This window comes from Astatotilapia calliptera, chromosome 16 (genome assembly GCF_900246225.1).
Source record: "Astatotilapia calliptera chromosome 16, fAstCal1.2, whole genome shotgun sequence".
Taxonomy (NCBI): domain Eukaryota; kingdom Metazoa; phylum Chordata; class Actinopteri; order Cichliformes; family Cichlidae; genus Astatotilapia; species Astatotilapia calliptera.
The window spans coordinates 28,593,439-28,617,247 of NC_039317.1; the positions used below are offsets into that span (position 1 = coordinate 28,593,439).

A 23,809-nucleotide genomic window follows, 5' to 3' on the forward strand; every position below is an offset into this window, starting at 1 on the left:
TACACTGCACAGTGCCAGTCTGTGAACAGCAAGGCACAATGAAAGACACGCTGGCTCACAGAATGAGCAAAAAAAAAGGCCAATTATTCTGACATCTTCCACAAAATGACATGGCTGTCTCCAGAATTCTGTCACCTGTAGTATTAAACTACATTTACCTTGACTATCTTTAATTCTAGGCACTGCCAAGTTGACAACGACTGGTATTGTCAAATAAATAGGTAAGCTAACATTACACAGCATATCTGTGTAGGCCCTCAGTCAGCATTAAACACCTTTTAAAGTTGATGGCAAAGACGTTAGAAGAATGCAAAATGTTTCCGTCTTTTAGCTTTACTTTGTTTTCTATTAACCCCTGAGTGCAAAAGCAGATAATTCCACAAGAACATGTGGAAGCAACATTTCTGCCTGTGATTGATTATTGTGATCCACCTTATACTCCTCCTCGGTTTTATGGAGTGTTGATTCAGTGCATCACATTCTGAATGTTCTTGAGGTCCTTGTAGCAGCTGCCGATATTCACAATTGGATACACTCGCTGTTACGGTTTACTGCAGATAAGCCTTGAAAAATTTGAATCAGTTGGTGAAAGTAAGTTGGCGGTCAGAAAGTCTCAGCACTGGCGGAGCACTGCAGAGCCATTCGTATTAAACAATAACCCTGTCAGAACCCTGCAGATATAATATGAACATATGGTGCTTTGGAGCAATAAAAGTTTGTCTTGTTGTACCTTTCTGATCGAAGTGGACCTAGTAATGAATGAGTAAAGACTTAAAGAGCCCTTGGCAGAGTGTTTATTATGCATTTCAAGAACGCAGTGAAGCAACTGAGAGAGAGACCAGAGACTTGTTTTTCTCTCTGTCTGGCAGAGTTTCTAAACATGATTTTATTTTTGCCTTTACTAGTGTGTATAAAATCTTTATCCCTGATTTGATGCCAATAAGTCAATAATTGGGTGTTCTTTTTGAGCCTGGACAAAAGGTTGACATGCATTTCATTGTGGAGAAGCTATCATGTCTTGTGGTGATAATGTAAATGCATGAGGTGTTTATGATGAAATCAGCACTTAATTAACAGAATATATACATCCCCCAACCACTTTATTATTTATGCCTAGCTAGCACCATGGCTACACATCCATACTCTGAGTTCTCACATTACACCACATCCTACAGGTGCTCCATTGGATTGAATCCTACAGGTGCTCCATTGGATTGAGATCTGGAGGCTATGGGGTCAATTTGAGATGATTTGACCTTCGTCACATAAAATGTTACCCTGCTGAAAGCAGCCATCAGAAGATGGGTTATATTGTGGTCATAAATGGATGGACATGGTGAGCAACAATACTCTGTGGTGTTTAAACGATCCTTACTTAAATGTGCCACAGAAATATCCCCCATTACACCGCCTCTAGTTTGAATAGAGGTGGTGTAATGGGGGATAAACAGTTTTTGAAATACTCGAGCTCTTTTTAGCACCAACAACCAATTCACGTTCAAAGCCACTTAGCCACCTTTCTTCCCCATTCTGATGTTTGATTTAAACTTTAGCAGTCCTGACCATGTCTGCAAGCCTAAATGTGCTGAGTTGGTGCTGCTCTGATTGGCTGATTAGATCTTTCCATAGACAAGCGATTAAACAGGTGTGATTGGTAAATGTGTATTGTTCCAAGTCACTTAATCTCATGAAAATTAACACATTGCAGACACATATTATATTGTTATAATATAATATCTCTGCCTCAAACAAAACGTATCAGTTCATTTCAGTTTCAGTTGTAAAACTACTTTCAGAAACTAGTTCTACAAAGATCTCATTGAGTTCTGTGTCCTTTTACAAAGAAACCTATATTTTGAAAAAAGCCAATTTTGAAGTGCAAGTTGGCTTCCTCAAAGATTACTCTGGGACTTTTATTCTGCTGAATGTAAGACAGGCAGTGTTTGAGAGGACCATATAGATTTGCACAGTCCGACTTTCAGGAGCAGAAAACTAAGCATGACCGAGAGGAGCCAACCGCAGTGGTCCTGTCACACAAAGGATAGCTCAGACAGCTTGAAAGCACCACTACTGACATATGGTGTAAAACCATTCACCAGAGAGCCTCTAAAGAATAAAGTCCTTCCATTATGATGAGTGGTACTTGTGTTGATGTGTTTTTCATGGTGAGTCTGCAGGGAGAGTGCATCTTGGCCTCTTTATAGAAACAAACAAAACTATTAGATTTCTCCCAGTGTCACTTAAGAGTTTCATTTCCAGTAGTTGACTATAAACCAATCAAAATTCACTGATGATAACACTTTGTGTTGAAGAAGTAAAGTTTACTTTTAAATTATTAAAAGGAGAAGGAGAAGGTTTCAAAGGCATGTTTTCAATATCTCTAATTATTATTTCAGTCATTTAAAGCAGACCACATAGTAATTATATTGCAGGCTGTTTGAGCACATGTAAAGTGGGTAATGGAAGAAAACAGGAAAAGAGAAGAACATCCTAAAATTAAATACACATTACATTGCCTTCATTCTGTTCTGAGGAAAACTCTGATTTGGTTTGACACAGTAAGTAAGCAGCTCAGATATGAACTATAGCTTGTCATTTCTTGCCAATAATAGAAACATCCATTATTATTGTAGCCTGATCTATTGAGAAATACAGATAAACAGCCAGTGTTGGGACTAACGCGTTATTAAGTAACGCGTTACAGTAACTACGTTATTATTGTGGTAACGAGCACGGTAACTAGTTATTATGCCGAAACCAGGAACGCGTTACTCGTTACTGGGATTTAGATAGGCTCGTTATTCGTTACTTTGTGTGGTGGCCAGTGTTGGTCAAGTTACTTGAAAAAAGTAATCAGTAACTAATTACTGATTACTCCCCCCCAAAAGTAATCCCGTTACTTTACTGATTACTTATTTTCAAAAGTAATTAATTACTTAGTTACTTAGTTACTTAGTTACTTTTTAAAAACACGATTTACAACCTGAAGAGGTGATAAAGTGATAGATCTTTCAGCCCAATTCTACTTTTTCTACATAATCCATCATACAAAATGTAATCAAATGGAAAAGTCTCTTTTTTTAACTTGTTTTATCAGTTTTAATCTTTTAACTTTATGCATCAAGCAAAACATTTAATTATATGCAACATTCTCTGACTTGAATAAATTAGTTTAACATTTAAACCTATTTTCTACACATTCCAGCACATAAAATAAAATATTTTTTGTGTTTTCACTCACTCTTTCAAACAGATGCAAGTAAAACACAGCAGAAAATAAATAAAGTCAAAGACTCAGCGGTCCTTTTGCTCTATTTTCACCTGTAAAGCAGGAGCAGGGTAGGCGGAGGGTTACTCTGGTGCAGGTGTGCTGCGGTCAGTTGAAGAATCCGCGCGAGTGTCTCTGTGAGTTTCCCATTACGTCATAGCTACTCGGTGCTTGCTCGGAAGTTTAGGGGTTTTTTTCGCTGTAAAAAGAAGTTTTCTTCCCACGCACGATGGACACTAATGTTTTTGTCACTTTTTATGGAATCAAACTCAAAGTAAGGTCAGTACTTCCACGCTTTAAACGCTGCACGCTCATACTCTCTCCCGCACTCGATATATTATCCATTGTTGATCTGCACACAGCTGCTGTCACCAACGTCGCACTCGCTAACGTCACTGTCATGAGACATTCTCGCAAAAAAAATCACGGTTTTAGTAACGCAGTAACGCAGCGTTCCTACGGGAAAGTAACGGTAATCTAATTACTGATTTTGCAATAGTAATCCCTTACTTTACTCGTTACTTGAAAAAAGTAATCAGATTACAGTAACGCGTTACAAGTAACGCGTTACTGCCCATCTCTGGTGGTGGCTATCGCGGAGCTTCCACAGATTCAATAACATTAGCAAGTGTTGGAAGCCAGCAGGTGGATGAAGGAAAAGGGAGGCAAGAGGAGAGACCCGAAGCGGCCGCTGGTCCAAGAGTGTCAGGTGAACTGAACTTCGGGTAGTTATAACCTGCAGTCCATCTGGGTCAGATATGAACCAAGTTTAGTATATATCAACTTCCGGCGCCCCCCGTGTGCGGCAGCCTGTTACAGCAGCTCTGCTCATTCTGAGTTTCTTTCTTTCTTATCTTTTTTCTCGTAATTTTTTTTATAACTAACGTATTAGTAATTAGACTCTGCAACCATGTTCTACCGTTTTGTGCTAGTCCTGGTCGTTTTTCTCAGTTTATTTCTACTTTTTTCACGCGTGTTTGGGGACCCAGAGCAGAGATCCTTTGTTTACAGTAAGGATCAGCTGTTAGCGCTGAGTCCTGCAGCGGTACTGCCGGTGTTGTGCCAAAAAGTGATTGTCTGGTACTCCCTCTGTGACCAGGTTAGCGACATGAGCTCATCCATCTTATTGGGCAAAGATCTTACGTTTCCAATAATTACAGAAGGAAGAGATGGTCGATAACGTCTCCTTCTCGGGCGACGGCGCTCCTTCCCAGCACGACACCCCCGTCTTTTCCTCCTCAGCTCGCTGGGAATATCGGGTCTGTCCGCCGGTGTTGTGCCAAAAAGTGATTGTCTGCCAAAAACTGATTTCCAGTGTTTCTGTGTATTTTTTAATGTGTAATATCTTTACGTATGTTCGTAAACAGACTTCAGTGAACAGGGGATACAAAGGGGTTACATAAAGAATTAAAAAATTATCTGTTTTTTAAGTATCTTTACAACTTGTACTTACATTATAACCAATCCGGTCCTTTATCCCCACTTAAAATATTTTTACAGAACTATTGTAATATTTGCTGCCGTTTCTGCTGTCCTGTTGGGCAACTTACTCTTACAAAATACATTTTTAATGTTAATGAGATTTTTTTTACTGCATAAATAAAGGTTATATAAAAGTCGCTGCCAAAAACTGATTGCGGCTTGTATCTTGTTACACGAATGTTGTTTGTGGCTCAAGATGACTTTATGTCATCCATAAGGGATGCATTTGACATATGTTTAACATATTATAGCCCAACAAGTTACTTATAGCACTTTAAATATGAGCAATCGCTTTTTGGCAAATACCGGAAATCAGTTTTTGGCAGACAATCACTTTTTGGCACAACACCGGCAATGTAGCATCATGATGCTAACGGAGTCGTGGCTAACATCGCTAACTCCGGACACAAGCGTGACGCTACCGGGATTCCAGCTGCTGCGAGCGGACAGGACCAGAGACAGCGGTAAGAGGAAAGGAGGGGGACTGGCAGTTTTTGTGAACGACAGATGGTGTAACCCTGGGCACATCACTGTAAAAGAGCAACTCTGCAGCAGAGACATTGAGCTGTTAGCCGTTAGCATGCGTCCGTACTACCTGCCCCGGGAGTTCTCGCATGTTATCGCGATAACAGCGTATGTCCCCCCCCTCGGCCAACGCGGATGCAGCCTGTGACTCTCTCCACTCTGTGGTCAGCAGACTGCAAACACAATCACCGAGAGCCCTTCTCATAATATCAGGGGACTTCAATCATGCCTCACTGGACTCCACACTGCCCACCTTCACCCAGTATGTGACCTGCCCAACCAGAGTCAATAAAACACTGGACTTACTGTATGCCAATGCAGAAGAGGCATACAGTTCATCACCTCTCCCTCCCCTGGGCAGATCTGATCACAACCTGGTGCACCTTGTCCCTGTGTATGAGCCCTTAGTGCGCAGGGAGCCACCAGCCACCCGCACAGTACAGAGATGGTCAGAGGAGAGCGAGGAGGCTCTTAAGGATTGTTTTGAGTCGACTGTGTGGGAGGTGATTTGTGATGACCACGGTGAGGACATCGACAGCCTTACTACATGCATTACTGACTATATAAACTTCTGTGTGGATAACACTGTACCTACCAGGACTGTACGGTGTTTCTCCAACAACAAACCTTGGATTACCCCAGAAATTAAAACCGTCCTCAAGCAGAAGAGGAGGGCCTTCAAATCCAGAGACAAAGAGGAGTTGAAAAGGGTGCAGAGAGAGCTGAGGGGACTGATAAGGAATGGGAAGGAGAGCTACAGGCAGAAGATGGAGAACCAGCTTCAACAAAACAACGTTGGTGAAGTCTGGAGAGGCCTCAGAACCATCTCGGGCCACAAACAGCAGAACTCTCTGCCTGGGAGGGATGTGAGATGGGCAAATGAACTGAATCATTTCTTCAACAGATTTGATTCAGCCATGAGGCAGTCTGCAACATCGGCTGCAGACTCACCCACCCCCACTGCTGTTGTTCCACCTCAGACACTTCACACCTCCTCTATTCACCCTGCTCACTCCCCCCCACCCCCAACAACAGCATCCAATACACACTCAACACAAGGCTCCAGCCTGTCTCTCTCAACCACCCAGGTTAGGAGGGAACTGAGGAGGATTAATGGCAAGAAGGCAGCGGGTCCAGATGGCATCAGCTCGAGGGTCGTCAGGTCCTGCGCGGACCAACTGTGTGGGGTGATGGAGCACCTCTTCAACCTGAGCCTGAGGTTGGGAAGAGTCCCACAGCTCTGGAAAACCTCCTGTGTTGTACCAGTGCCAAAGACTTCACGCCCCAAGGACCTCAACAGCTACAGGCCGGTGGCTCTGACATCCCACCTGATGAAGACCCTGGAGCGGTTGGTCCTGGCTCAGCTTCAGCGCCTAATAAGCTCATCACTGGACCCACTTCAGTTTGCCTACCAGCCTGGCATTGGAGCGGATGATGCCGTCATTCACCTCCTACATCGTTCCCTCGCTCACCTGGAGACCGCTGGAAGCACTGTGAGAATCATGTTCTTTGATTTCTCCAGTGCCTTCAACACCATTCTTCCCTCGGTTCTAAAGGACAAGCTGGTGAACTCTGGAGTGGACCTCACTACCTGGATTTTGGACTACCTCACCGACCGACCACAGTATGTGAGGACTCAGGGCTGTGTGTCGGACAGGGTCGTCTGCAGTACGGGGGCCCCACAGGGAACGGTTCTGGCTCCGTTCCTCTTCACCATCTACACTGCAGACTTCTCCCACAATTCCACCCAGTGCTTCCTGCAGAAGTTCTCTGATGACTCTGCAATAGTCGGCCTCATCACTGATGGGGACGACAAGGAGTACAGAGGTCTGACCCAAGACTTTGTGGACTGGTGCCAGCTGAACTACCTCCAGATCAACGCCAGTAAAACCAAGGAACTGGTGGTAGACTTCCGCAGGCACAAGCATTCTCCACTGCAACCACTGAACATCCAAGGTATGGACATTGAGGCTGTGGACAGCTACAGGTACCTTGGTGTTCATCTGAACAATAGACTGGACTGGACTCATAACTACAGGAAAGGGCAGAGCAGGCTGTACCTGCTGCGAAGACTCAGGTCGTTTGGAGTGGAGGGCCCACTCCTGAAGAAATTCTATGACTCTGTTGTGGCTTCTGCTATCTTTTATGGCGTGGTCTGCTGGGGCGGCAGCATCTCTGCTGGGGACAGGAAGAGACTGAACAGGGTGATCCGAAGGGCCAGCTCTGTTCTAGGATGCCCTCTGGACCCAGTGGAGGTGGTGAGTGACAGGAGAACGGCGGCTAAGCTGTCATCCCTGATGGACAACATCTCCCACCCCATGCAGCAGACTGTGACAGCACTGAGCAGCTCCTTCAGTGGGAGACTGCAGCACCCACGGTGTGGGACGGAGAGATTTCGCAGGTCTTTCCTCCCCACTGCTGTCAGACTCCATAATAAAGACTTTAACTGATCAAGCACACACATCCATACATATGCAATAATACTAAGTGCAATAATCCTTTCTGGCATCGTTGTATTTTTACTCAGTTGTATATAGTATTTGTATTTGTATTTTTTTTTCTTATTGTATATTTATTTTATTTTATTCTACTGTATATAGTATTTTATTTTATTGTATTCTAATTTTTGCCTCATAACTTTTGCACTGTCCACTTCCTGCTGTGACAAAACAAATTTCCCACGTGTGGGACTAATAAAGGTTATCTTATCTTATCTTAAGTTTAGGTGGAGTTTATTTTCGTTGTGTTGACTTTTTCGTACTGCGTACTAGCTAGCATGACGGGGTTTCTATACAGCTGGGTGGTGCTATGTTACTGATGTTGAACTTTATTTTGTTCATAAGGTTAATTATTAGAGTTGCCAACCGTCCCGTAAAAAACGGAATCGTCTCGTATTCAGAGAAAATATTACGCGTTTCGTATTGAGGTGAAAAGGAACAGTTTGTCCCGGACTTCAGCTACAATGACAAAGACACAAAGCTGGAGTTACTCTGTGTGTTTGCTGCACAGCTGCCTCTTCTTCTCTCATCCTCTCACCCTCCCTCTCCTGTTTCTACTTCAATCATGAAACTGATCAATGATCAGCTGATCGGCTTTTCTCTCTTGTTTATTTATTGTCCACTTTGCGCCAGAAAGAGGAAACCAGCAGATGTCGTGGTAAACAACAGCAGTACTTTTAAGCTTGATCAGCTGTTGTTAGAATTTATTTAATATTAATTTCTAGTATCAGCTGATGTTGGCTGGAGCCACAGCTGTAAACCTGCTGGTCATGATATCGGTTTGAATATGTGGTGAGAGGGAAACATGAAGATGAAACCAGGAGATGTCCTTACTGAATCATCAGAGCTGAACAGATGATGGAGAAACAGGTTTACCTTTTAGGTGACATGAATGAGTTGAAGGGAAGTTATGAACTGTTTCTGAGAGATAAATAACACCAGGATCCTTTTCTAAATAGCTGACAGCTGGTAACTCTGCAGGGGCGGGTCTAGCAAAGTGTGGCCAGGGGTCCATGTAGGGCATTTAAAGGGAAAGGGGGGCACAAGGAAATACTTTCTTATTCTCATTTAAAATGTCTCACTTTTAAAAAAATAATTATCTGAGTCTTACAACAAACAATTGATAGATTTATGCATATATACCATCAGAACAGTGTACATCACTGTCACAACAGCGTTTATTTTCATTCAAAGGCTTTATGATTTTTCCTATAATGGTGGGCCAGTCTCTAGTCAAAATGCCCGGGGCGATTTTTTTGTCCCAGTCCAGCCCTGTATGCAGCTCATCTTCAGTCTGGTGTTACCTACATCTTCCAATTCAGAAGGCAGAATTTCCGAGTTCTGAGTACAATCGAAAGCACCACGACTGCAGTTTTTGTGTTGGATGTAAAAAGCAGGCTAGGATAAAATCAGGCGTGGGATTTCTCTCGTGGAAATGTGCACATTATTTTTTCCTTTCTATTGGTAGGTGGCACAGTGCACTTGTGGCAAGTAAGCAAGCTAGAAGACTGGCAATCTTGCTGGGTATCCAGTTACGGAAGCAACACATTAACAAGAGAATTCTGAGTAAAACCAAAGTTACTTTCCCTAGTAACTAGTTACTCTGAAAGTAACGAGTAACTTGAAGTAACTGAGTTACTTTTGATAGAAGTAACTAGTAATGTAACTAAGTTACTAATTTAAAGTAACTTACAACACTGTAAACAGCATACTCAAATAAACCTCCCATTCTTAATCCACATGGTTTATTTTGATGTTAGCTCCACCGTGTGCAGCTATAACAATTGAAACTCTTCTGGGAAGGCTTTCCACAAGGTTAGAATTGTTAGCAGTAATTGTTTATGGCAATTTTTTGAAAATTCTGGAAGAAGTACATTTGTGAGGTTTGTGAAGTCCAAGTTCCTGAAAGACAACCCCACACTATAATTAACACAATGCAGTCAGACCCGTATCATTCTCCTGGCATCTAACAAATCCATTGCCAAATGGAGAAGTGTGATGTCTCAATCCAGAGAACATGTCTCCACTGCTCTCTATAGTCCAGTGGCAGTGTGTGTTACACGACCGCATCGAATTCAAAGATCACTGAGCTTCTGGACACTCTGGTGTGCAACCTGGCGGAGCTGGATTGACTAAAATAATAATGTCCCAGAAGGTTTTCTAGTGGATTAGGTCAGGTTGGTGTGGTAGGTAGGCAATGTTATCAATTCCTTCATCCAGGAACTGCCTACATACTCTGAGCACATGAGGCTGGGCATTGTCATGCACCAGAAGGAACTAAAGACCCACTGCACCAGTATACAATCTGCAAATTGGTCCAATGATTTCATCTTGATACAAAATGACAGTCAGAGTGCCATTGCCCAGCCTCCATGGATATGCCTCCCCAGACCATCACTGACTCACTATCAAACCGGTCATGCTGAACAATCCATGCTCATTAGACTTTCCTGGGAGGCACAGCAAAAGTGTCTGAAACAAATTAACAAACACCTCTGACACTTAACTGATCAGATCTATATCCCTAAAGTTTAAATGAGTTGATGCTATACTCTGATCAAAAAGTGTTATTTTCTTAGCCGTGTATATACTTTATGTAAAAATAATATAACTGCGTGGGGAAAAAAACAAACTGTAACATCAGGTCAAGTTTGATTATCAAACTTATTGGAGCTTTGGTGGATTATAAAGATTGTGGTGGGGAATTTTATTTTGCTCTCTCTCTTAAAGTCTTAGAGTATCCAGAGTGAAATTGTTTGCTTAGCTGTACCATAAGGTTTTGAGCAAAGGTTTTAAAGCAGTCTGAAGTCCTTAGTGGCAGTAATAAACTCTGATTACCTTGTTTCACCACTGTGCTGGTATAACTCAATGAGTTGAACAGGTGACATAGATGGAAGATATTTACTCCCTGTCTTCTGCCTGCTCTCTGTTGCAGCTTATGTGCCGTCTCTTTGCTAAAAAGCTGTACAAATGATGTATGTCTTTCCAGCTTTAACACATTACTAACTCAATAGAGTGCAGTCAGGTCTACTACATTACATGTACTATATGCTCATAAGGTTACTGGAACCCTGCAAGAGGCAATACAGCAGTCACATTCACAACACTATAATCTTATTGGAATGTACATGTATAAATTAAAAGTGAAACTTTCTTAAATATACTTGAGGTGCTGCGAAAGCTATTTTCACTCATGCACTGCAGCCTGAAATTATGTCGACATTACCCAGTGGGGGTGGATGAGAGAATGCAAATGTCCATCTTAGTTAAATGGTGTTTTACTGCCAGCTTCCTAATGCAAAGTCTGTGTGATGTCTGAGCCCAGGTAATAGTGCAATGTATTCACACCTTGTGTGTAGTCATCCTGTGTGCTGCCTGATTCTCTTGAAGTTTGTAGGAGTACATGCATGAAAACAGCTTAAGAGACAAGCTGGCTCACAGTTATTTACAATCATAAAGAGTGAAAGTAATGGTCAAAGAGACTAGTGGGCAAATAAATTTGCAGATGCTGTGTATATATATATATATATATATATATATATATATATATATATATATATATATATATCTCACAGTGACTGCATTTCTCAGTGACTTTTTTATATGCTAGACATATAAAAATGGCTAAAATACAGTCTCAGTGAATATAAATACCATAATAAAAAAACTAACTCATCCTATATGATGTCCCTTTTTGCCATAATATACTTATCAAGGGTTTACGTGACATAGTTGTACTTCCTGTCATCCTTACTTTACTGGGCTTTAGAAATTATATTGTAACAAATGGGAAATATAGCACTTTTATGTTATTCTAATGTAATTTAGTTTAAGCAGCTACAAAGTAAATAACTGTTTACAGCACAGAGATTCAAGCTTGACTAAAGACTCCTTATAAAGATAAAGACTCTCTTTGTAGCATCCCAGTGAGGCCACATTTTACCTGAGGAATTCATCCCTGGATCATTTACAAATATCCAGAATACCGCTGTGATTCTTCTCATCGGGTACCCTAAAAGATCCTGTATGAAAACAATGCTGTCTTCACTGCACCGTTTCCCCATAAAGTTTAGGGTTTAATTTAAAATTTGGCGGTTACTTTCAGAGCCTTCCATGGTCAGATCAGTGAGCTACTACTAAAATCGTACGTAACATCTGGATGTATGAGGTCTGCTGATTGATGCTTAAAGTGTCATGGCCTGGGTCTAGGGACCCAGGGCTTAGGCATTTTCAGTGTATGTTTATGTTTTCCGTGTGTTGTATTGGTTTGCTCTCCATCTCTCCATGTGTCTCTGTGTGAGCTTCCGGAGGTGTGGGTTCGCTGAGGAGACTGCGAACCCGGAAGTGGTCTACTCGAGAGACGGCCGCACCTGCCGCTCGTCGTCCTCTGCCAGCTGCAGCAGATTACGCTCGTCTAGGAACGGCATTTAGGACTGCAGCTGAGCTGAGGCCGACGCTTGATCCTTGAGTCAGAACTCGTCAGTACTGCCGTGAGCTTTTACGTAACCTCCGCGGAAACAGATCCCCTGCTAACCCTCTGCCTTTTGTGTTACCAGGAATCGGGAGCGGAGTACGCCTCTAAAGTCACGGTGTGGGAATTGGAGTTTTTTGGAGTCGCCACCTTTCACTTCTCACGGACATCTGCACTGTGTGGGATTCAGGGAGAATCACCACGGGACCACAGTGCTGGGATTTTGTATATAGTTGTGTGTTTTTCACCTCCTGTAAATAAATCCACTGTCCTTCACTTAGAGTCTCGCGTTTGGGCCCTGCTTTCACTGTCACTCCACGGTCTGCCATCGCAGCCCGTGACATAAAGATCCTGGTTAAAGGCAAAATGACAATGTGCTTTTGAGGATGTGACCCCAAGTCCTGGAACTCACTTCCACTGAACATAAAATCTGTGGACACTATTGATACCTTTAAGAACTTAAGCTCCACCTGTTCAGGGTTACCTTTATTTAGTTTATACCATCTTAATTGTTGTGTTTTTTCTGTGTTGTAAAGCACTTTGTGACTTCTGCTTTGAAAAGCACTTTGAAAAAAACTTCATTCAATTCAATCTGGATCTGTTTTGCTAAAAGAAACACCAGAGTGATGAATGCAAGTTTATTTGATTGTCTTCTACCTGAACAACAATTAAAATGGAAGAGCAGAATGAAAAAAGAAACACTAAAATTAAATAAGCCTTTTAAAAATACCTGACACTTTGTCAGGAGTTATAGCAATCCATTTTGCAATAAAAGGCCTTGTCTACTCAAGAAAAACAAGAGTGTAAACCCTAATCACGCTGAATGCAGGGCACTTTTATGGCTCACTCTGTTGAGAAGGTAACCTGTACTATTGTAATAACATGTCAACTTTCATAAACAGTATTATAGAGTGAACTTTTCAGATAACTTCAGGTCTTTACAGCGTTGACTTGGGGTCTGAATTCTGGTGTTTTAACATACTCACCACTGATCCACTTCGCATCAGGATCATGTATTTGGAATTTTTTTTCAAAAAGGTCATCCAATGTCAGTGGTGTACCAAATAGTTTACCACCATCATCTAAGAAGAAAGTCAAAAAGAACAACAACAAAATAGTTGTTAAGTATTTTCTGGTAATTTGGTGTTTAAATTAAAAAACAAATCTATAATTAAATTTCTTCAGTGCAGTGAGGAAATGTAAGATGACATAAAGATAATTAAATAATGTTTAGTCATACTTGCACAAACGCCATTTTTCATAACTGATTGGGAAGCAAAAAATTCTGCTGAGTGACAACTCAGGCAGTAAATCCCTTCCAGATGTTGTCTTACACAATCCTTTCTTAATTTTTTTCATAACCTTTTTCTCACACTTTCCCAGATAAACAATTAAAACCTGAAGTGATTTACCTCAGTCATTGTCTTCTGTGCTGTGTACATTCACTGCAGTGAATTAATAAATATGCTAATGAAGGCAGAAAAACAGGAGTTTGCAGACAGTATGCAAATTAGGAAAGACACTATTGTAATATAGCCAAGACTGATCCTTAAATACAAACTAAATAAATATCCACTTTTTTGCAGTGTCAATGCTAATTCTCCTGGCACAACTTACAAGTGATGGTAATTTGTCATTGTTCACTGATTTTTAAGGTGCCAGTCAAACGTTTGCCCCAGCAGCTATACACTCATGTTAGGCAGTGATAAGGGTACATTACATGTGTTTGTAAATGTGCATGCAGATCTGATAAGAAAAGGAGAAGTTTTATTTATCTGATTGTTTTACAAAATGTTTAAAGCCCATAAACATTCTAAAGTGATATCCACATCAAGGTTATCTACTTTTCACCATGTCAGCTGAATCAAAGCTTCAATTCTGAGCATTTGGCTCAATAAATGTTATTTACTGTATGTGCATGTGCGAGGGACTAGTCCTTGAGATTAGCATTTGTTTTTTAAGAACATATGCCTACACAAAACTACAAAATTAAATATAAAATTAAATATAACATGAACCTACATGTGACAAAATAAAACAATTTATTGTTGACAAAAGTCAACGATAATTTATTAACTAGATGTGACTCATCTACACGGGGTCTCACCTTTTGACAGCAGAACAATGGACAGTCCGATGAGTGACAGCACCACTGCAATAACCAGCAGAGAGATGCCAATGCCTTTCCAGTTTCTGTCTGTTGCAATAGGTCCTACGTTCTACACAACAAGAAAAGAAATCAGAGAAATAGAAATAGAATATCAATCATAATGACATATTAATACAATTATGATCATGAAAATAATGATGATAATACTATAAAATAGTAACATATAGGAGATAAATATATTAGACCTTCCTCATCTGCGGTTTGCTGAATTTTTAGCCACACATGCTTACGTGGAAGTTATGGATCATGCAAAGTATTAATGGTAGAACACACTGAGCTCAGTTCAGATAAAGGCCAATGTTTGTACCTAGCCTTCTTTTTTTTTTTTTTCTTTCTAAATGACATCAGAAACAGCAGTATGCGACATTGCGTGATGGCAGAGCTTCAGTTCATCCTTTGTCTTTTTTTTTTTTTTTTTTTTTTTTTTTTTTAATAAATAGGACAGGGGGAATGAATGAGAGAAAGAGGGGGAGAGAAAGAAAGAAAACCAAAGGGGAGAAGAGACGGTGAGAAGGGGGGGGAAGAGAGAGAAAAAAAAAAGAACTCCTGGGTCACCTGTATGGAGAAAAAAAAAAAAACAAACAACAAAAACAAACAGAGGAGACAGCAAACAACAAAGAGCAACATAATAATAGAGAAAACAAAGCACCATCACAATAAACTAGCTAGTCATAGATATCAATATTTACTAAATAATAAACGATATTGTGCAGCACGCAAGATAGACAGCGCACAGTGTGCTTTGAGGCAGCAGCCAAGAAAGCTTTAGTCCGCGTCTGTGAATACCCATGTGTGCATACCTGTGTGGATCAGCATGCTTGCATTCCAAAGGTTTCTCCATGTAATGATCTGCTAGGGAGTGTGGGGGGGCCACAGCCCCGTCCTCCAGGGTGTGAAGCGGGTATGGAGGAGATCAAAACTCCAGACATCCAGAGGCCCCCAGAACACAAGAGACCATGGAAGACCAACAGAGGGGCAGCCGCGCCACTGTTCCAGTAAGAGCTGAGGAGAGTCCCAGATGAGGGCTCGCCCAGCAGCCGCGGAGCAGAAGTCAGGGGGAGTTGCAGTGATGCGCCCGTGAGCTCCGCCGGCCCCCAGCTGTGCCTGAGTGACCGAGCCCCAGGCCGAGAGGCCGGGGGCACCCCACCTCCAAAGGGGCCCGAGCGAGCCCCAGGCCCCAGGCCCCGACAAGCGGCCGCCAAGGAGTGAGCCGGTGTGTACCCGGACGCCCACCCCCAGACACAAAGAACCACCAACACACCGACACCTGAGGGAGTCCGCCACCGGCAGGGGAAGTGGTGGTGGGTGGAGATAGGCCTCCAAACCTTGGAGGGCCTGAGGTGTCCCCAGAGAGGTGGCGTCTGATACCCAACCTGACATATAGACACAGACATACAGGCACACACAGACACAAACATCCATTCCCACCCTCATGCTCTCATATGCACTCACTCCACACTCAACCAACGTGGAGACAGACATAAAGAGACGCTGTACACACAATCACACTCCCCAAGCGTACTCTACAAACCGGGTCTAGGTACCCTTGCCCCTGGAGGGGGGAATTGCACCCAGACCCAGGTGGTGTTACCCTTTTCCCTGCGGTGGGGAGAGGCAGACCACCCCGACTCCGCAGCAGCAGGGAGGCCCCACACCCCAGACCGCAGTCGGACGGCCAACTCCTCCTACTAGCCCTCCCGCTCCAGCAGGCCGCAGAGAATGGGGGTGGGAGAAGACTCCAAACCTCCCTCCACCCGCTCATTGTAGTGTTGATGCATATGTGTTCTAAGGTGCAATTAAAACCCAGGAGGGCATGGAGCTACCTGCCAAGGAGCAGCAGGTAAGCGCATAGTCCCTCCTGCTAGCCCTCAATGACTAAGGTCAGTAACCCACGTCCGTCAGCACAGACCCTCCCCTAGCCCCGCTGCACGCAGCCGCGAGGAAACAGTCACCTGAGAGCCAACAGAGCCCCCTACCTAGCCTTCTTAAAAGCAGAATTCATATTAAGGTGGAAATGTTTTTAGGAAAAACATGGTACAACTGAACAATTTCTGCTCTAATTGTTTTTATTCAGCTCTTTCTAAACCGTTGCTTTCAATATGAAATTACTCAGTGCTCATGGCTGCAACACTTGAACACTTACATTACTTTTATTTTTACTATGCACATTACTGCTTACTTTTCAGCCACTCGGTGTAGTTTTAATGAACCTGATGGGGATGAAAATAAAGTACTTGATATACAATTCTTGGTAAGAAAAAGTAAGTAAAAAGAACCACAGAGGATCCCAGTCATATTCAGCACCTTGTGAAGGTCATTAATTTGTCACATGCTCATAGAAGGCTAGACTGAAAGATCTGCTTTCTCACTACCTAAAAATTAAACATTCACAATGACAAACATCATGCTTACTGTGTTATGTTTTCCAGATATAGATTTTTTAATGTGTACAATGTGTTTATGAATGTATGATTGTTTATTAATGTAATGTGTTTATGCTGATTTCCCCCTTCATTTTCACTTTCTTGGCTCAAATAAAGCTTTTCTCGTTAGTCACTCTCAGTAGTTTTTTCTTTTTGTTCTACAAAGCAATTTGATAGGGAAGGCATGATTCACACAGTCGCTTTGCAACACTTCATCTAGAGATGGGATTTCTGCAAGGCACTGATGTGAGCTTTAATCTTGAAGGACCATTAATTAATGATTTTTGAGGCTGATGAACTGACAGGTCTTCCTTTCCTGGGGCGGTCCTCACGAGAGCTGGTTTCATCAGAGGTTTTTGAGAAGCTTTGAAGTTCTTCAAATTTTTTACACACTGAATGACTTTCATGTTTTAAAATAATGATGAACTGTGTTCCTCCTTTATTTCATTGAGTAGTTCCTGCTAAAATACAGACTACAGAAGAAGCTGAATTGGGTTAAGCAGAACAGAAGTAAAATTCCACCCATTAACTTTGACAAGAAAAGTTAAGAAATAATTTTGCCTAACTGCTCAACCCCATATCATGGCAAAGTGTGCATGCGTAGACACGCCAGTCCACCATGCCTCTCCAAAGCGTTAAATGGACATACATGCAGAAGTTGCGGTACCAGCAACACATTAAAAGCCAAGATGTTGCTAGTGACCAACAAAGGTATGAAGTACATTCCAGGGTCGTTCTGTGCCACAGACAATTAAGCTTGGTGGCTAACATGTATTTGCATCTGAATGTGTTAATGTCTGTTTAAAGGCTCTCCCTTTGTTATTTTTATATTGGTTTGAAATAAAATATGTCCCTCTGCTGTTACTGCAGCTTGCAAGTCCATTGGAATGGCAAAGCGTGAAATGGACAGTGTGTGTATTGCACACACTCTGAAACATACTGATACTGGCGTGAAACACTTTATGAAGCTCCAGTTTAAGGCAAATACTGACTGCTTACAAGTATGTAAAACTATGTAATTTTAAATATGTTATTTAAAAGTTAAGATGTCTCTAGTAGGGCTGAGTATAGTCACTGATTTCTATAATGGATTCGATTTCGATTCACAAGGTCCCGATTCGATTCATCTCTGATTCTCTTGTGAGACTTCATCAGAGGTGTAAGTGTAACACTGGGTTACATAAGCATCAGAGCAGGTGCCTTTGTGTCAAAGGAACTCAGGATAAAACACAGAAAAACATGAAGGAGATTTTCCTGGCCTGACTTTTTATAGCAGATAACCTTAAAAATATTCTGCAGTAGATCATAAAATGAAGAAAACCATGAATCAACATATGAACATTACCTGATGCTGCTGAAGTGAAGCAGAGCAAAGTTAAAGAAGTTTTTATTAGAGACATAACTCAATGTTTTGCAATTTGGCATAATTTGTAAAAGTTCAAATTTCTTTGGTATCGAACAGCAAAAATTATAATTTCTTGTCAGATGTCGTTTTTAAAAAAATGATGGTGAGCAATAAGCAGGTAATTAATGCAGAAAACTGAGATTTATGATGGTGAACTGATCTTGAAGAGCTGTGCAGGAAGTGTGATTTTATCATGGTGGGAGCAAAACAGCAAAAGTTAGAAGGAACTAATGACAATGTTTTTCAAACATAAAGCATAGTTTTGATCTGCTTTTGCTGCTGGTTCAGTGAATTTTGGTTGTTTTTTTGAAACCCACCCCAACTCTCCAGTACTTTTTCTGCAATAATTAATACAAACCTTAAGCTTTTAAACTCAGTTTGATATTTTATTTTCCTATTTGTTTGTTTCATTTGTCCTTTCCAGTTTCTACTGTTCTTACAGTTTGATATTTTCGAAATCCAAATATTCATGAATTTCAGGCACACAGTTGCTTGTTTTGTCAAGTAGTTTTTTGTTACTTGAAAAGGTTAGGGCTGTATTATTATTCATGCTATGCAGTTACACAAAATAACAAATGTGTAGTAGTAAAAAGCAAAATGACTTGGCATGATATTCATATAACATTTCACCATACCAGGCTGGTTTTTTACTGTGCTGAGTTTGATGAATGCTTGCATGTAAAGGGGTCAAAACCGCTCTCTGTAGACCAGACCCATTTCTGGACATGTCTCAAACTCTATCTTCCTGTCATCAGTTATACAGCCTTACTTCATTTGCTTTGACAGAGTGGTGTTATAAATAAATCTGTCTCGCCTACAGAGCCGCAAGCTGCTAAATCTCTTCTGTGTGTTTATATTTGCTTTCAAAACCCTTTAATTAGGAATATGATTCCAAGATAAACATCCTGGAGCGTCACCATCACAACATCGCCTGCATTTCTACTCTACAACTTTAACCATACACCCAGTCCCTGTGGCATATAGTTATTAAATTTCTGGATCAGTCACAGCATAAAAGTAATTTTTCCACAGTGGACACTTCTCCTCTGGTGTTGGTTGAGCATGATTTTGTTTGTGGCATCTTTGTTCTCGTTGTTTTGTTTGGCGTCATTAACTAGAGAAATCCTCATTACACATCAGGGAACATTATATGTCATTACGATTTCCCCCATCACATCGTTATACAGTATTCCAGTCATACACTGAGGCTTTTATGTTCCTCATATCCTGCAATTCTGGGAATCCCATTCTCCCCTGCTGTGAAAATGTTGCTTGGAATAAAATGTGTCCATATTAAAAAACTGATTGAAAATGCCATTAAATAGCTCCAGTTTGAGAGTCTGAATCCAGTTTGATGTAGGTCACTGTGAGAATTCCAGAGCACTTGCAGCCAAGAAAACACAGAAGCAAAAACAACTGCACCCCTCTGAGAACACACCTTAAGATGTTTATATTTAAAGCTGTAATTTTATTGGACCATTGGTTGCCCATTTCCTTTGTATAATTTGTTACACAATGTACTTCCACTTTCTGAATGAAATTTAAAGAAAACATTAACATAAAAACCCATGAATTAAATGTTCTCCTCACATTAGGATTAAAGCTTTTTTGTAGGAAATATCCCATCCAACCATTTTCTTAATCATTTATCCAGCTCAGGGTCAATGGTGGGGGCTACAGACTACCCCAGCTGTCACAGGCTGAGAGCGACAGTACACCTCCTACATTCAATCCTACTGACAATATAGAACTACCAATTATCCTAACATAGTGACCTAACAGGAAGATCACTGGTTCAAGATCAGAAAAAGACACAAATCTCTGGGAGGCTAATGTTGGGAAGGGCATCCATGCTGTGAAGGAGATATGCTTCATATAATAAATCTTTGCAGACACAGGGAGAAAATACAAACTCCGCTCAGAAAGTCCCTAGCCAGGAACCTTCTTTCTTTGAGCGTTCCTTTATATTTATAAAATATCTGCAGTAACACAGCATTTAAAGTTATGTCATTACAAAATTCTGTCCAATCAAAAGACAGCATCCATCAGGATTTTAAGGTTGTTAAAAAAAACATTTCCTACACCTCAGGTACTGAGCTGTCACAAGCAGAAGCTCAACAGGACTTAATTAACTTCATATCTAATATCGGCTGTGGTATCCAGCAATCAGACTGTATACAGGTACTGAAATAAGCATCTGAGATATTACCCATTGGTTTATGAAGTACCATTTTGAACCCTCAAGTTTAGTGAAACATACACCATATTAGAGGTTTACATTGGCAACAGGAACTGGGAATTTCCACTAGCAACGTGTCAGGCATGTAGTGATGCCTAACTATTGTGGCCTCTGGTGTGGATGCCCCCTTAACTGGATCTGGACAAGAGGTCAATGCTCCTGTCCAGATTATAGTCCTCATAGAAGTTGTTTTTAAATGGGAGTACACTGGATCCAGAGATTTCTTTGTTCCCAGACAGCACTTTGTACCTCAAGACACATGTGGCTTCATTTTTCCAAGCCACTGGCTATGTCCATCATTTATATACAGTTTATGATTTTAACTTGTAAGTACTGCTCTTGCACTCAGTGGGTAATGGTTGCAATGTAATAGATGTCCATTGTTGTCAGGTGCTTTAACATTGATTCTGTATAGCAGCTCGCAATGATTTGTGTGAATATGATTGACTATCATATCAAATATAGATGTATAGATTTTTCTGACTCTTTTGAGTCAGAAAAAATGTGATCGTATATCTCCCATATGAGACACTGGAGATAGCTTCTCCTCATCTTTAAGATGCCAACGCCTTCTGTTTCTCTGCACCATGCCAGAGGGCTTCCTGGTTACAAAGCAACACCATAAATCCAAACAGATACTCAATACTGCATAACCTGTCAAGAGAGGCAAAGCATTTCCTCTCTGACTTCCAACAAACTGAAGTGCACATACTGTTTCTCTTTTTTTCTTTGTGACAGTACCATGTGATTTTTACCTCAAGTGAAATGCACTCCGCTATCTGTAGTATTGTGCCAGGTGCTGTTTTGAAGATACACAGCTGATGAAATTGAACTGCACAGGAAAAGAAGACATAGATGGGAAAGCTGTATTATGTTACAGAGCAGCTAATCTGTGTCATGATCTTCATCTGAAACGAAGGCCTTTAGTTCCCACTGTGTGCCTCTGGATTCTTTAAGGGAGAAATGAATGTAAAGCATCCTTGCTGCCAGACACACAAGACAAACAGCAGTCACCTTTGTCTAGCTCAGTGACACAGAAGCAACAAAGTTCAGAAGTAACCTGGTGTTTATCACAGTGTGACTTCCTGTTCTATGTTCTTCAGGTCAACAAGAAACCAGGCCTCCTTTATCAGCCACTGAAACCTAGCTCTGTAACTCTATGCACACCATTTTGTTAGTCTGTGTGGTGAATGAAAAAAGCAAAATGTATTTCAGGTGCGAGTTTGTTGATGTTTGTATTCCTCAGATTATATATACCGGTAAATAAATCCAAAAATATTACTCATAAGCATTTTCAGCTAATTATCCATGTGTCCGTCATGGGCTCAGTATTCTAAGCAGAGATACGCAGACCTCCCTTCTCCTGCAACCACTTCTAGTATCTCTGGAGGGACACACAGCATGCCCTGGGTCTTCCCCAGAGTTTCGTTTTAGTTAGCGATGCCTCATATACCTCACCTAATGGGTGTCTAGGAGGCATCCAAGTCAGTTGTTTGAGCTACCTCAACCAGATCATTGGATCAGTTCAGATTGATCTGGATCAATGTAGAGGAGCAGCAGCTCTACTCTGAGCCTCTCCCAGATATCTCTAAGGCTAAGCCTAGATACCCTTCAGAGAAAATGAAGAAAGTTTGCTTCTGCAAGCTAAATCCTACAGTATATCTTATTCTCTCAATCACCACATACAGCACAAATAAGCTAATGGCTGAAACGTTTCTGTAGCACACTCATATTGACAGCTTAAAACAATCCAACTGTTTAGGTTATTTCAGCCTACATACAATTGCTTTGTAACCAATCTCCATTACAGCTGCTCCATTTTAAGCTGCTTTGGACAGGGCTGCGATCATTGCTGTACTGTGTTGTGATCCTGCACTGTGTTTTTTGCTGGGGTCTTGCTGCAGCTCCCCAAACTTTAGTTTGACTGAATGATGTAGCTACTTTTCAGTCAGTTTCATTCAATGTTAATCCTCAGACAGAGGGTGTTTTCGAGAAATATTATATTTCTCTTATGAAATATTGAGTCCTAGAATAGAATCATAACACTAATTATGCATTACTGCATTATGCACAAAAACATTTTTTTTTCTAGTAAAGTGATACAGACAGAAATTTATAATAATTTTACAATAATAAAAGGCACACTGCCTGAAAAAGATCATTCACCCATTAATAATCTTATATTTGTGCTACTGCGGCAGCTTGCCATTTTGAGAGTATTTATATCTGCTCTTGATAACATGATATCAAGAGCAAAGTGCAGAAAAAAGGGACGGACTTTTCAAATGGCTTTTCAAGCTATATTTAGAAAAGCAAGGGAAAGAATCTGCAGTGAACTGCTGTTTCTAAGATTTTCAAAGCAACAGAACAATACTTTGCAAAACTCCTTGACACGTAAAACCTAGGTGAACTCATGATGTTCAGCATAACAAAGCATTCAGTGCAACAGGAGAGCAAGAGCTTTCAAGTGCTTTGACAGACTGGATCTCAGTTCAGGCCATGAAGTAAGCCTCTTTCTAATTCCATTGTTCTAAGAGTTATTATATCCCATCTATAAGTCAGTCAGTTTACAACATGCTTCAATCATTCATTTTCAGCAAGACTAAATCAGCATCTATACAATGTTGATCTACAAGTGTTTTTTTTCCAGTGTTTTCCACTATGACACGATGTTTCACTTTTCCACGAACTCATGGATGCTCCAGATGTTTAGACAACAATCTCTGGATCACTGTGAAAGTAAAAAAGAAAAATCCTGATCATCTGGATTTTTTGTACTGTACTTTAAAAGCAGATTTGAAGTATGCATTTTTAAAAATCAGAGGTAATCATAGTGAAGCAATATTGTCAGCAATTTAGCTGAAGTATGACACTCCATTATGACACCACTTTTTCCTAAATTTACCTGCTTTCATATTCTCCAGACGGCACTTTCATCTGGTGTAAGCAGACAAAATATTCAAAAGAGCACAGCTCATATAAACACAGTTTCAAGGATTTCTTTTCTAACAAAAGACCCACACCAATCCCTGCTGACCTTCACTCCTTCCAAGTTTCAAAACTGATTTTAAGATTTTCCTACTAATTCTGCATTGGCCTTATTGCTGCTGGAGATTTTCCAACAGGGCCTTATTAGTGGTTCTTATAGAGCTTTCCTTGTCACTCTGTATTTTTAAACCCCAGTATAAGGTCAAAGGTATACAACTGAGCTACTAGGAAGTTTGGAATCTGAAAAAAAAAAGTGATTTCTCTGATCAGTATGTGCATTTTAAGACACTTGGAGGGCAGAAATTTCTGCTGTGGTCTGAGTCTTTTCCCTTTGTGTTCC

At 41.0% G+C, this 23,809-nt stretch overlaps 1 protein-coding gene across 2 annotated transcripts in view; it reads right to left on the minus strand.

Moving 5' to 3' along the window:
- LOC113007388 (inactive dipeptidyl peptidase 10) overlaps positions 1-23,809 on the minus strand; it is a 149,574-nt gene that overhangs the window by 60,417 nt on the left and 65,348 nt on the right. For both annotated transcript variants that reach the window (XM_026143896.1, XM_026143895.1), the window contains exons 2-3: positions 14,352-14,463; positions 13,231-13,326 (exon numbers count right to left, since the gene is read on the minus strand). In XM_026143896.1, the coding sequence (XP_025999681.1) occupies positions 13,231-13,326; positions 14,352-14,463 (208 nt within the window). The remainder of the gene's footprint in view (positions 1-13,230; positions 13,327-14,351; positions 14,464-23,809) is intronic.